We start from the raw sequence: 13,436 nt of genomic DNA on the forward strand, positions 1-13,436 counted from the left end.
AATATAAATGCATCAATAGAAGAGAAAAGACGGAACTATAAAATAATTATATAAAGTCAGAAACAATGTTTCTAATTAAAATTATACCTAATTAATTATATAAAGTCAGAAACAATGTTTCTAATTAAAATTATAACTAATCTGTAAATATGAGTGTATCTATTTTTAATTTCTATAAAAGGGAAAAGACGGAACTATAAAATAATTATATAAAGTCAGAAACAATGTTTCTAATTAAAATTATACATAATCTGTAAATATGAGTGTATCTATTTTTAATTTCTATAAATTATTTGTTAACCGTTCATTTTTATATTAAAAGAATATTTATTACTTTTTCTTATTGTACCCTATATATCTTCTAATTTTAAAAATAAATTGTACACATGTATTTATTATGTTTAATAAAAATTAAAAAATATTATATTTCTTATTTTCTGGAAAAATAATTTTAAAATAGTACGAACCAAGAGAATTAATACGATTTATCGCGTGCATCTTTTCCATCTAGGACCACACGCCATAGGTTTGCTGGCATCGTCTATACAACCTGTATCACTAGTCATACGCGTGTAACTTAATGTGTGAATCCCATTAATTTTATAGTTATTTATGCAAAATTTTGTTAAAATTAAATAATAATAATAGCATGATGATTAAATAATTTATAATTTAATATATTATAAATATATAATATATTGAAAAAGTAAAATATTTTAAAATTAATATAAAATCTTGTATATGTAATTCACGTGAAATAAAATTTTAACTTTAAGATAAGTTTTAAAAAATCGTAATTCAATAGTTGTATTAAAAGAAACTACACTGATATAACCGGATTATTTATTTATATAAGTTGGATGCCCCAGCCCCCTTTGTGGAGTCCTGGACCTGAAAAAGATGGGCTCTTCTTGAGCTACTCACTTTCTTTGAAACTTTATTTTTGACATATTAGTTTCTTCCTGCACCTCCCTGTTTTCTACGTGTACCTCCATAGAGTGGTGAAATGTCCATCATACTTTTAATGAAAAAGTAAATAAAAACTAAATCTTTTTCTCCTTTTTTACTTTATCTGTCCCTTTCTCATATTTTATTATAGAAACAATGAAATTTTGTATTAAGTTTTCTCTACCTCACTCAGAAATTACCTTACACAGTCAGTTATTGTCCCGTCATACTGGTCGAATAGGTTCTCCTTTGAAACCTTTTCTTTGGATTCATTTTTTCAAATTGGATAAATTAGAAGAATATGGATCGATTTGAAATACATTTCAAAAAAAAAACATAACAAATTTTGGATTACGTCAAGCTAGTATGCAAAACATTTCAAGAATATAAAAAAAAAAAACAAAAAAAGGATTGCCTAATCTAATATATCTCTAGATTACATAATCCTAATCTGAAAGTAAAACAAAAAGAAAAAAAAAATGCAAAACATAAATTCACATCTTGATGAAATGCCACCACCTCCTACCACCATTGGAGACCACCGTAAATCACCATCAATACCTACCCAAACAATCACCACCAATGGTCAACAATCACTATAAAACACATTACAACCTTCAAAACATATAAAAAAAGTTTAATTGTTAATTTGGTATTTATATTTAGATTTTTTTTTCCTTTTATCTTTATTTTTTTTAATTGAGTTCCTATTTTTGTAAAAAGATTTAATATAACATATTCTATTAAATTGACATTAACACTATTTGAAAGTATCACGTGTCAAAATTTAGGTCTATTACATGTTAAAACCAAGGTCAATCACATGTTAAATCTGAGTCATTTTTATCTTGAAACCCCTTTGATTTTTACATGTGACACCTTCTAGGTCAAAGATCACTTAGATTTTGACATGTGGCCAATTCATACATAGTCCTCCAAACCCAATTGCATTTTTTTTATGTATCAATGTTTCATACTGACATGTAAGTTGTTTATACTATTTAACACGTTCGAACTCAAATGTTAGTCTAGAGTACCATTTACCACGTAAAAAAGCTTTAATGTATCAAAAATTGAAACATGGACCAATTTTAATTTTGTATCCAAATCTAGAGACTACGTAACCTTACACTTTTACATCTCCACCCTGTACATTTTTCACATTTATAATTTAACATGTATAAAATAGAAAAGAGAGGGGAGCGAGAAGGAGGAATAAGAACGAATTTAGATATTTTTAGCAAAGTTTTTTTTATGTTGTTATCATCATTAAGTTTATAGAACAAGCTACCACTCTCTTGCCAAGGATTTTAGTGATGAGTGATGAGAAAGTTCTATTATGGGGTCACTTCATTGTTGAAGGTAACGCAAAGTTCAGAGCAACCCTGTTTCAACACTAACACCTCACAACTATTTTTAAAAAGGCCATGTTTGGTCCAAAAGGATGTCTCAACACTATTGTGTTTGGCTTGAAATTGCTATAGTTTTCCTGAGTGTGCATCTCCATAAGAGGTTACAAAGATGAGTATAAATGTTGTTCTTTTATGCTGAATCTCTTATTTTTATCCAAGTTACTTAATACTATAAAAATATATTGATTAATTTCTCATGATCGTGATATAATATAACAATAATAAAATATTTCCAATTTATTTTCCAGTGTCAAAGATGGATTAAATTATGCATGGCATGTTTACAATTAATATGATCTTTACTTAATCTTATTAAGATTAAACATGCTTAATCTAAGACAATGGTAGGACACTAGAAAATTCAATGCATGTATTTTGCATTATTCATATCCTACTAAATTTTATGAGACATTTCAAGAATGCAGAAAGTAAAAAAAAAGGTCATATATTAACATGATTATGTAATTTTTTTTACAATTAAATTTATTTTTGTATAGTTGAATAAATTTTAGTTAATAAATTATTGTTTTCAAAATTATTATATAGTATAGACCAACCAATCAAATATTTAAAAGCAATAGATCAGTTTAGAGGTCGATCGGCCAGGTCAATCGTTGACGTTGAACATGATTGACCGATAGACATCCGACACAGTTAACAAGTTTAAAAGCAGGTTAATGTAAATCAACTAAATAATCATATTAAGATACGATTGAACCGTAATTAGGCTGGTGATAAGTACAAGAACTTTACAAATAGTATGAATAGGAGGTCTAAGTAGGATAGTAGTTTAATACCCTTGCTTTTGAACACCTCCTCACTTAAGCATCAAAATATCTTCTACAAATATCACTAGAATGATTTAAGACAATAAGAACATACCTCATAACGTAAAAATTGGAGACAAAAGTGGTCCGAAGACCAAGCCATTAAAAAGTTAAGAGTGTCCGATCAATCATGTAAAAACAAATTTTATGTTAATTTATATTAAATTAATGAAATAATATAGTTTAAATTTATTTTAATTTAGCCTAAATTACTTAAAGATTTAAAAAGGCTTAAAAGCAAACCAAATAAATAAAAAAAGAAGTAAGGAATCGATTGGAGAAGAAAAGATTCCCCTTTCGTAAAATTTTGAAAAATTGATAAAATACGGTAAGAAATTTCCTTTCAACAGAGATAGGTTATTTAAATGAATAAAAAAAAATCTGTATATGAAAAAACGTTAAGTATTTGTGCGCTGTTGTACTTCGGCCCATTCAGTTTCTATTTGCAGTCCCCTAATACCTGTTAGACTGTCTACATCTCAAATTCCACACCCAACAAAAAAAAATTAGCGAAAATTATATTACTTTAAAGAGTTTCCGTTATTACTCACAAATGTTTAAGCCATTTGCCATCGAAAGATCTGTGTTGAGATATTGATTAGTTTTGAAAATAGCCTAAAATATAATATTATAGTATTTTCCAATTTAATAAGTCCTAATAAATTTGAATTACAACAAACAATAAGCACTCCCTCTGTTTTGTACGGACTAACATTAACAATAAGCAGAAAATAGAGTTGGAATTGAAGATTATTTAAGGTGGGGAAGGAGGGTAAGAATAGTTTTATTTATAATTACAGTATTACACATTACATGAATTACACAAACAGGCCAAGAAAAGCCTCGAGAACTTAAATGATGTACACTGATGTAACTCTGATACCTCAACTCAATAATCCACACACTACTAAACACCTCTTCATATGCTCCTCAACGCTAACCTTAACACACTATTCTGCTGTGCTCTATGCCATAGTCAACACAAATGTAGTTTCAGAGTTCCATACACAGCAAAATGTGCACAACAATGGCTTCACCACAATCTTAGAGAAAAATCATCATTCTCTTCTCCTCAGTTATCTCAGTTAACCAAACACATCTAATCTACATCTTTCGATGAAAGTGATTCGGGCTCAACACGGTTCGAGAACCGATGCTTGCAGTTCTTAAAAGTCTGCGGAATTCTGGTAAGCTGATCTTTCCATCTTTATCAATATCAGCTTCCTCAAGCAATGGATCAATGGAGCCTCTCAAACCCGTGTGCTGAAATACCAACAAATCATATCAGTTGCTAGTAGCAAATATGTAAAAGACAGTACCTACAGATACTTATAATCTTTGATGAATGATGAAAACATTATTTGAGAATATATGGTAAGAAAAATGTTCAAGGTGCTTGTGAATAGACATGGAACCAACCATTCTAAGTTCATCTGGAGTAATGTAGCCATCTTTGTCCAAGTCAAATTTCTCAAAAGCAGCTTGTGACCGTTGCTGCCACTTAAACGAATCATGTTCCTCCAACTGATGTACATGTAATGTCGCTGCTACAAACTCGGAGAAATCCACGAGCCCGTCTGTGTTGCTGTCTATCTGTCAGCACACAAGAAAAAGCCACAGTGGTGAATAACAATGATTAGGGGAATCAAATCTATTGTTTCATTAAAAAAATACAAAAATATTTTGGAAAAAGAGAGAATCCTGTAATATAAGTTGGAATCTCTAACTTAGAAAGTGAAACTCTCACTTCACTAGTTTCTCAATTAAGGATTCTTAACACTCTTTTCTCTACTTGAGAAGTACACTTCATACACTATCCTTACAGCTAGCTAAAGAATATCTCGCAGTATCTGAAATTAAAATTTTTTATCTTTTGTACTGCATATACACCAAAGTAACCAACAAAAAATATGGTGCCTGCAGAGAATCATCACAGATACTAACCGCTTGTAATATCTCTAGCACACGTGATTCTTTCAATTTCCAAGGGAGATCTTGAGCAAGAGCCTGCACAAAATATGGCCTTTAGATCAAAGCAGGGAGAAGAAAACTATATTTAAGGGGTTAATTGCTCACCAATTCATAAGTAATGTGTCTGGATTTAGTATATTCAGGAAGAAGTTGATTAATGAGTTACCTGTCTCATCTCTTCAAGACTGATAGAACCGTTTTTGTCTACGTCTATTGCATCAAACTGATCTTTTAGATCAGACAACTCTTCTTCATTGAGTGTGCTGGCCAATGCCTGCACGATAATCAAGTAACAAAAAATTGGCATCAAACAAGTTCCATTGCTTATAACATGCAAAGGATTGAATTAATTTGTCCTTTCTCACCCTTAGTGCAAACTGTTTCAATCGACTATACTTCACAAACTGTCGCATGTTGTTCAGGACAGATATGTCAATAGGAATCTCTAATGCCTCTCCCCCTTCTCTAACCCATGGATGTGCTGGAAATATAAGAATTCGTGGATGCACACAACATTAGGGTATGACTTTGTTTTAGATATGTTTAGATAAAGGGGAAAAATATACAATTAGAATACAGTTTGAATCCAAATTATTAGATAAGAAAACTCTGTATGGAAACACAATTTAGCATAATTGCTAAGCTCGTACCGAAACAAAAAAATCTATGCTTTACTGATTCGGTAAAACAAGCTTGACCGAACAAGTAACAGAGTTGAGTAGCTCTAGCTATTTCATAACATGTAAAGACTATATAGGCCACTCACTAAATTTGAAAATGACTATGTAATTACTACCTATTGCAAATTTACTTTGTCAATGCTGCATACGTGCATAGTAAATTTAAATAGTGCAACTAGATAACATAATAAAAAGCCTTCTCGTGATAAGAAATCAGTTGGATACGTACATAGAGCCTGAGCAGCAGTATATCTTGCACGGGGATCTTTTACCAACAATTTCTTCACAAAATCTTTTGCACCATTGCTTACGGTTGGCCATGGTTTCCGCCGAAAATCAGGCTTGTTCCGTAAGACCTGAATGTGACAAGATTATAAATTAAATGTAACATCAAAAGATTTTCAAGTTCTTAATTAAAGGTCTGAAAGTAAAGGCCAAACATTTATTCTTGTTCCTAAAGAAACAAGAATAGATCAAAATCTCACATAAATTACGGGAGATTCATGTCATAACATGAAATATACCTCCTTGAAGATACCATCTTCAGTCTTATCCCAAAATGGACGTCTCCCACAAAGCAATATGTATGTAATCACACCAATACTCCATACATCTGACTCAGGACCTGACTTTCGTTTTAACACTTCTGGTGCAACATAGTAAGCACTGCCAACAATGTCTTGAAACCTCTTACCTGTTCCCAAAGAGAGAAAACTGTAACTCCAAAATAAAGATTGCCAGAACAAGTTGAATGCAAAGGGGGATAAATCATATTTTTGCTCACCAGGCTTTATGAAATCAGATAAACCAAAATCGGTAGCTTTTAAAGGTGAATCTTCTCTTGTTGATTTGAAAAGAAAATTCTGCGTGCAAGGCGGAAAAAATTTAATATATATAGTAGCACATACAACTCCATATTACTTAGCCATGTCAGAAACTTGAACACACCTCTGGTTTCATGTCCCGATGAACCAAACCATGTAAATGACACTCTGCCGCAACCTTAAGCATCTGCCTTACAACCACAGCTGCATCTTTTTCAGTATAACGACTGTCCTTCCTGATAAACATGATGGCAGACAGAGTTAAGTTCCGCAACAAGAAAACACAAATACTTGGAGATATTAGGGATCATGGCTCTGAGATTTGAGTAATGTAAATGGGAAACTTACTTGGCCAATATCCGATCTAGCAGTTCTCCACCCTCACATAACCTAAGATTGAAATTGTTACGAAGTTCATGTTAATAACATTGGATTATATATAAAAGAACATAAGACATAAGAAAACAATACAAATGATTCCATGTATCAGCTCCCAGATGATATATCCTGAGTATATTGCACTTAAGTAATGCTCAAAATCATATAAACAAAGTGAAACAGCATAAAAAAGAGACTGAACACAAAAGTAACTTACTCCATAACTATGTACACGTATGAATCATCCTCAAAAGCATTATAGAACTGAACCACATTTTCATGGCCTGTAAGTTCTTTCAATATCTTGACTTCACGCTTAACATCCTCAACCGCTATAGGGAGAACCATCTGCCATCAAATTCAAAGAATGTTTCAGGATCGTGCAACACCTCATATTATAACAAATTGGAACATAAATGAGAAGAAAACATCAAAATGCTCTCAGAGTAAAACTTCGGAACACAAAACTCATACTTCACATATGTAAAAACAATTACAAGCATCGACAACTCTGTCCAGATTCATTATAACTTCGTTCCTCTTTTATTTGTGGTGCGTATTTGGCAACAGATCAGGATGTGGATTTTCACATCACAATCAACCCTAACTAGTTCTATCGTAGTAGTTTTTTCACATCTTTTCAGTAGATCGTGCGACACGTTCGAATTCAAACTATTCATCTATGTATGGCATTAATTTGCCCTATCCTTTCAAGAGGATGCCGCCAATAACGGTGATCTAAAGTGAAATGAAAAACTGAATTATCAATAACTTGCGAGCCTTCCTTCTTCAAAGAATAGGGACAAAAAATGAAACTGAGTTGCTTGATATACAAATTGCAGAAGAAGGCATAACTAATCAACCATCTTATAGTCGATAAAAGCCACACATAAAACCTTCAACCTCCAAATTAGAAATTAGAGCTAGTCGAGGTCAACGACCAACAAAATAAGATGCACGGCTGAATCAGCAGACATTCCAGAAACCCTGTTCAATTAAATACTGTAACTAAAGCTCATCAATATCCCATACTCCAAATGAATCTACCAATCTTCAGCATCAAAATAAGTAGTACTATCCCATACTCCAAATGAATCTAACCAAAATAAGTAGTACCCGGCTAAAAAAAATCATAATTCACCCTGACCCATCAACGAAAATTGAAAAAAGAACAAAAATTGATTTCCATTAACATCACAAACTCTAAACTGGGTATCCTGTATCCGCAGAAGAACAAAATGCATAACACTGAATACCTTGCTCTTCTCGAGTCTCTTAACCGCGACACGGTCCCCATTTGCTTTGTCTATCCCAACGTAAGTGTAACCGAATTGGCCGTGTCCCAACAGCTTCCCGAGGGAGAATCTCTTGTCAAAGTCTTTGTCGTACCCAAAATCTGTGCGCTTTCCGCATGGCAGTGTCCCTCCTGGGCGACGCCCGCCCGCTTTCTCCTTGGCGCGTGGGGGCTTCCGCGATTCTTCACGCCGCCGTTGACCATGCGACGACTGTTGCTTATGCTCTGCCACAGGCTCCCCCTGTGCCGCCATCGGCTCCGAACATTTACGGTTACGATTGGAAGCACCAGCGTTGTTGCTGCTGGAGCCGCTGACCTTGGTGCTTGAAAAACAGATGCCCATGATGGAAGAATGGCAGGGAGATGAGAGGAAGAATGAGAAGATGTTACCATTCACTGGTTCATTAACATACAGAGATATACAGAGAGAAAGAGAATTGAGAGGTTTATGTGTAGTGTGGATGATTGTGTGCGTTAGAGAAAGAGAAATAGGAGAAAGGAAAGAAGGAAGCAGGGACGAAGAAGAAGGGAAGAAGGTGGAAGGTGGTGGTGGTGGTCAAAAGAGACTTTTTGAATGAAAAATATGAGAGAGAGAGAGAAAGGAACAGAAAGAATGGCCTTCCCCAAACCAAAACTACTTCCAATAATTCCTTCTCATTGGGAATTGTAAATTTTATTTTTTAATTCTTCATTCTTCAACTTAGCTGTCACTTCCCTTTGTTATCCTTTTTTTGCTTTTGCCTAATTTATTATCCTATATTCATTGTAAAAACCTTAAACTTTGTTTCCATTCTTAACTCCTTTTCTACATGTGTTCCTTTATTTTAAGGTTTAACTCCTAAATTTTGATTCAGCATCTGATTCCATAACCTTGTTTTGGGGGCAGGAGTCTACTTAAAGAGTTACAAGATTTTTAGTATTTATTAGGAAGATCAAAATAGATCCATTACTACTATATTTTAGGAATGCCAAATCCACCTCTCTAGGATTTTGTGTCTCTTTTCTCAATTTTTTTAGAAGGTAGTTGTTTGAAATAAATAAGAAATATGTCTAGTGGAAACGCTATCAAACAAACTTAAAGTAATTTATTTTGCTTGTTGGACAAATATAAATGTATAGCTCATTAATTATGAGATTTAAACATAATGAAATAACTACTTCTTTGAGAGTGGTACATTATGATTCAAAATCATTAACTATTTTCAAATCATTTTATTTTATTATTATTATTATTATTATTAACTTTTAAATTTCATTTTTTTATTATTTTAATATTTTTTATTTAGTCACTCTTCTTTTAAAAGTATATGTCTTTTAAGTTAACATCACTTTTCTTCATTACTTTCAAATTTATAACTCAATGCTTAATGTTCAATAGTTTTAAATTCAATTTTTAACAACTAAAATTATGAATTAGTAAGTAAGTTCAAATTAACTTTAAATTCTTAGTGTCGTTTTAATTTATAAAAACAAGACCAAACCCTACCTCATGTGCATAAGAGATCAAAAGAGCGTAGTTACATGCAATAAACATCAATTCAACTTAAATTACTTTAACTTAAATCAATTAATTTTATATGGCTTGTTTACTTTATCTATAAACTCATAAAAATTTTATATTACAAATTTAAGTTTTGTTTATATATATATGGGATGTCATGTATGTTTTTTATTTCTCTCAATTCTAAAACAATTTCCTTTATCATTTAACATATGTTTCTACATTTTTAAAAAATATTATAGTATAAATTATTCTTACATTTCAGTTCATGTTTTTTACTCTTACTTATATTTTGCGCGATCAATTATTGCTATAACTGTAAACTATTTTTCCACCAAAATAAATTGTTATATGAATTTTTATTTTAAATTCGATGATACTTATATACATTTTCACATGTTTATTTAATTTTTTGTATTGATTAAAAATACTTTTAGTTTAGTTTAGTTTAAGTATATAATAAATTATATTGACACCATTTAAAATGTTGCTAGATATGATTTTTTTCGATTTATTTGTCTTAATATTTCTTTGATTATTTCAAAAAAACTACATTATGATTTCTTAATCATTTTTCAAGAAGAAATTATTACTACTGCTAATTGCACTTGCACACTCCATTTGACAATCTTATATTTTAATTGATCACCTGTTCCTCTTAATTTAATATCAAAAAATCAAGCGAAAGATTAAGATACTAATACACTAATGTTGACCAAGTCTTTATTTTTAAAAATAAACAATATCATTTAATGGGGACAATAATCAAATGAATTGCTATTTCACTGTTAGTTGGGTGTCCTGGGGTCCTTACAGTTGTTGTTTTCTGACATTTTAATTTTTCTACACTATTTATTATCACAAGACATTGACACAATTTTAATATGATTTTACTTTATAATAATTTTATCTACTTATATGTAGTTTAAAACTGTATAAGATTATCAAAAGAATCTACAATTTAAGTATTTAACTTTTAACATATGAGTTCAAATTATTAATTTATCAATTAACATATTCACATAACTTGTTAATATTAATTATAAATCATTGTCACGCAAGCTCCAAATTGTTTAAAATAACATGAAGTGCAAGTATTATTTGCGCGAATGCTATTCTTCAAAGAAACAAAATCTCATACGCTAACCAAATCCAAAAATAACTCTTGCAGATAAAAATATATGTTTTTATATTTCACCATGGTTAATAATAATAATAATTTTAATTAACTTATAGCTAGTCATTTGTTAGACTTATGATGTGACATATTTCTTGGTATACGTTCTTGGTCAAAATTGAGTCATTGTGAATCCAGGTAGAAAATACTCCATAGAGCATTAGTACGTAAACAATATCTTTATAATAAAAAAAATACATATATAAATACAATTTTGTAAATGACCAAACAAAATGTTAGTGGTGATATTCACATAATTAGTAAAACGAAATTAACTTACTAATATACTTTTAAACTAAATGGAGAAAAAAAAGTTATTTCTATTATAGATATTAACTCCAGGACTATATACTTGATAAAAATATTTAAACTTAGTAAATTAGCATTACATATATCATCATAATAATGAACATATGTAAATTAAAATTAAAATTTGAAAAGATCTAATATATAAAGATGAGAGTATATATATATAATGACATGAATTATTATTGATGTTGTGTATTGACTGTTATGTTAGCAATAGAAGAGAAAGAAGGTTGAGAAGAAGAGTATCCATTGGTTTGATTGAATTGAGGATATTGTGGTGTCAGTATTTATATATATACCCCACACAACCAATCAATTATTTTTCTGTTCTCAAATTTAATTTAATAAGAAATTAGACTTTGACTTCATCACTTGACTCTGGTTTTCCAGTGAACTGTCTTATTAGGATGCTTCAATTTGGGACAACGCGTGGACTACCAAATTCAAAGATTCCACTCGGACTCAGACTCTATACAAGTGAAATTAATATACTACAATTAAATTGAACTTCGACTAACCTAATAAAATCATCAAATAAACCCAAAAAGAAAATATTGTATTTTTAGAAATAAAATAAATAAGATCCCACACACGTATTATATGTAAAAGAAAATTCATGGTTTGGATAATTATAAATCCATCTCATATTTTTCCTTCTTTATTAAAAATATTGGATAACATTGTTAATTATTAAAAATATTGTAACACGAAGACTATAGTTCAAACTTATTGAAAAAGTAATATGAATGATAATTTTATACTTTTTATTTTCAAAATTAATGCAAATTAGGCATTGTGTGCTGTTTTGTTATTATTGTTACTTGTAGCTTTTTGTTAATGTAATTCAAGACTTCATTTATCTAACATCTAATTTTAGAAATATAAAATTAATAAATAAGACATTTTATAATAATATTCAAAATAGATCATTCAAAATATAAAATATATTGATAGAGAATCAAAAGATAGGATCATAAAACATATATACAAAAAGTTTTATACCAAAACTAACCACTAATGCTCCCAGAACATCTTACAACTCTAACTACTGACTCCTCATCTTCTATAGGTGTCTTTATTCCCACATCTTCATCTATTCACACCAATAAGGTGATCATTACAAAAGAAAGAGAGAACTACAAAAAAGATAAACAAACACAAAATAGTAAACTAATTTGCAAAAGGAATATCATAACAAACACATTGTATCAAATACAATGCACTCCAAACAATCATATAGATATAAACCATATAATCAAAGACTCTTCTAAACTCAATTATTCGAATACATGCATTGATATCAGATTCACTTGAGACATGCACTTGTGGTGGCCTCTACTGCTTTGCAGAGCTAGTGCCAATGAGTTTCACCCTACCACTCACAAGGTTAACCCCTTTCTCGTCTTAGGCAAAGGAAAAACACACACACATACAAACACACACGCACACATGCACACGTCAACATTCCAAACCCAGCAAGCCCAGTTTGCGCCCAATGAGAACACCACCATAACTCCTAGATTTTAAGTTTAGAAAGCGGTGCCCAACGACACTATGTGGTGCCCAATGACAACCAACACAGAGAGCATTGTCTGGGTGACGCCCAATGGTATTAGTGTCGTCCGATTATTATACCAAAACTTAAAACACCCCCTTTTGAGCTTTAGTTGAGTAATTCCCAACTTTTTATAAACATCCTAATACTTCAAATTTAGGTTTTTAACTCAAATTAGACAAAAGCGCTCAATTAAAGGCTTTCATGTTAAGCATTCCCAAACCAAACCAAATTTCAGCTTTCATAAATATCACAACTTAATGTAAAAATTCATTAACACTCAACAAAAGAAAACAAAAAATAGTCCAGATCATAACAAGTAATAATTCCAAATTTGAATATCACAAGACTTGAATTAGAGCCAATAATTAGAATGAGAAACACAACATAATAAGGTTAAAATTGACATCACTTGCCTAAATTAAATACTCTTAAGCTCACCAACGCTTTCTCACAACTCCCACCCACGAAACCCTATTTACACATACAAGAAAGATAAGATCAATGATCTGAGTATACGACTAGACTCACCAACATGCAAGGACATATTTTTGATGAAA

General features: G+C 31.0%; 1 protein-coding gene across 1 annotated transcript; it reads right to left on the reverse strand.

The window, feature by feature from the left end:
- Positions 1-3,937: 3,937 nt before the first annotated feature.
- On the reverse strand, positions 3,938-8,940 carry LOC114173648 (calcium-dependent protein kinase 28-like). Its single transcript, XM_028058150.2, has 12 exons — positions 8,297-8,940; positions 7,258-7,388; positions 7,011-7,052; positions 6,787-6,898; positions 6,623-6,701; positions 6,363-6,532; positions 6,068-6,194; positions 5,524-5,639; positions 5,325-5,432; positions 5,132-5,194; positions 4,607-4,780; positions 3,938-4,450 (listed from the first exon to the last, which is right to left on the reverse strand). Exons 1-12 carry the CDS (start codon positions 8,675-8,677, stop codon positions 4,292-4,294), a joined length of 1,662 nt encoding a protein of 553 aa, XP_027913951.1. The 5' UTR covers positions 8,678-8,940; the 3' UTR covers positions 3,938-4,291.
- Positions 8,941-13,436: the final 4,496 nt, after the last annotated feature.

Source organism: Vigna unguiculata, chromosome 2, assembly GCF_037176805.1.
Source record: "Vigna unguiculata cultivar grain cowpea cultivar isolate G323 ecotype 2 chromosome 2, ASM3717680v1, whole genome shotgun sequence".
Taxonomy (NCBI): Eukaryota; Viridiplantae; Streptophyta; class Magnoliopsida; order Fabales; family Fabaceae; genus Vigna; species Vigna unguiculata.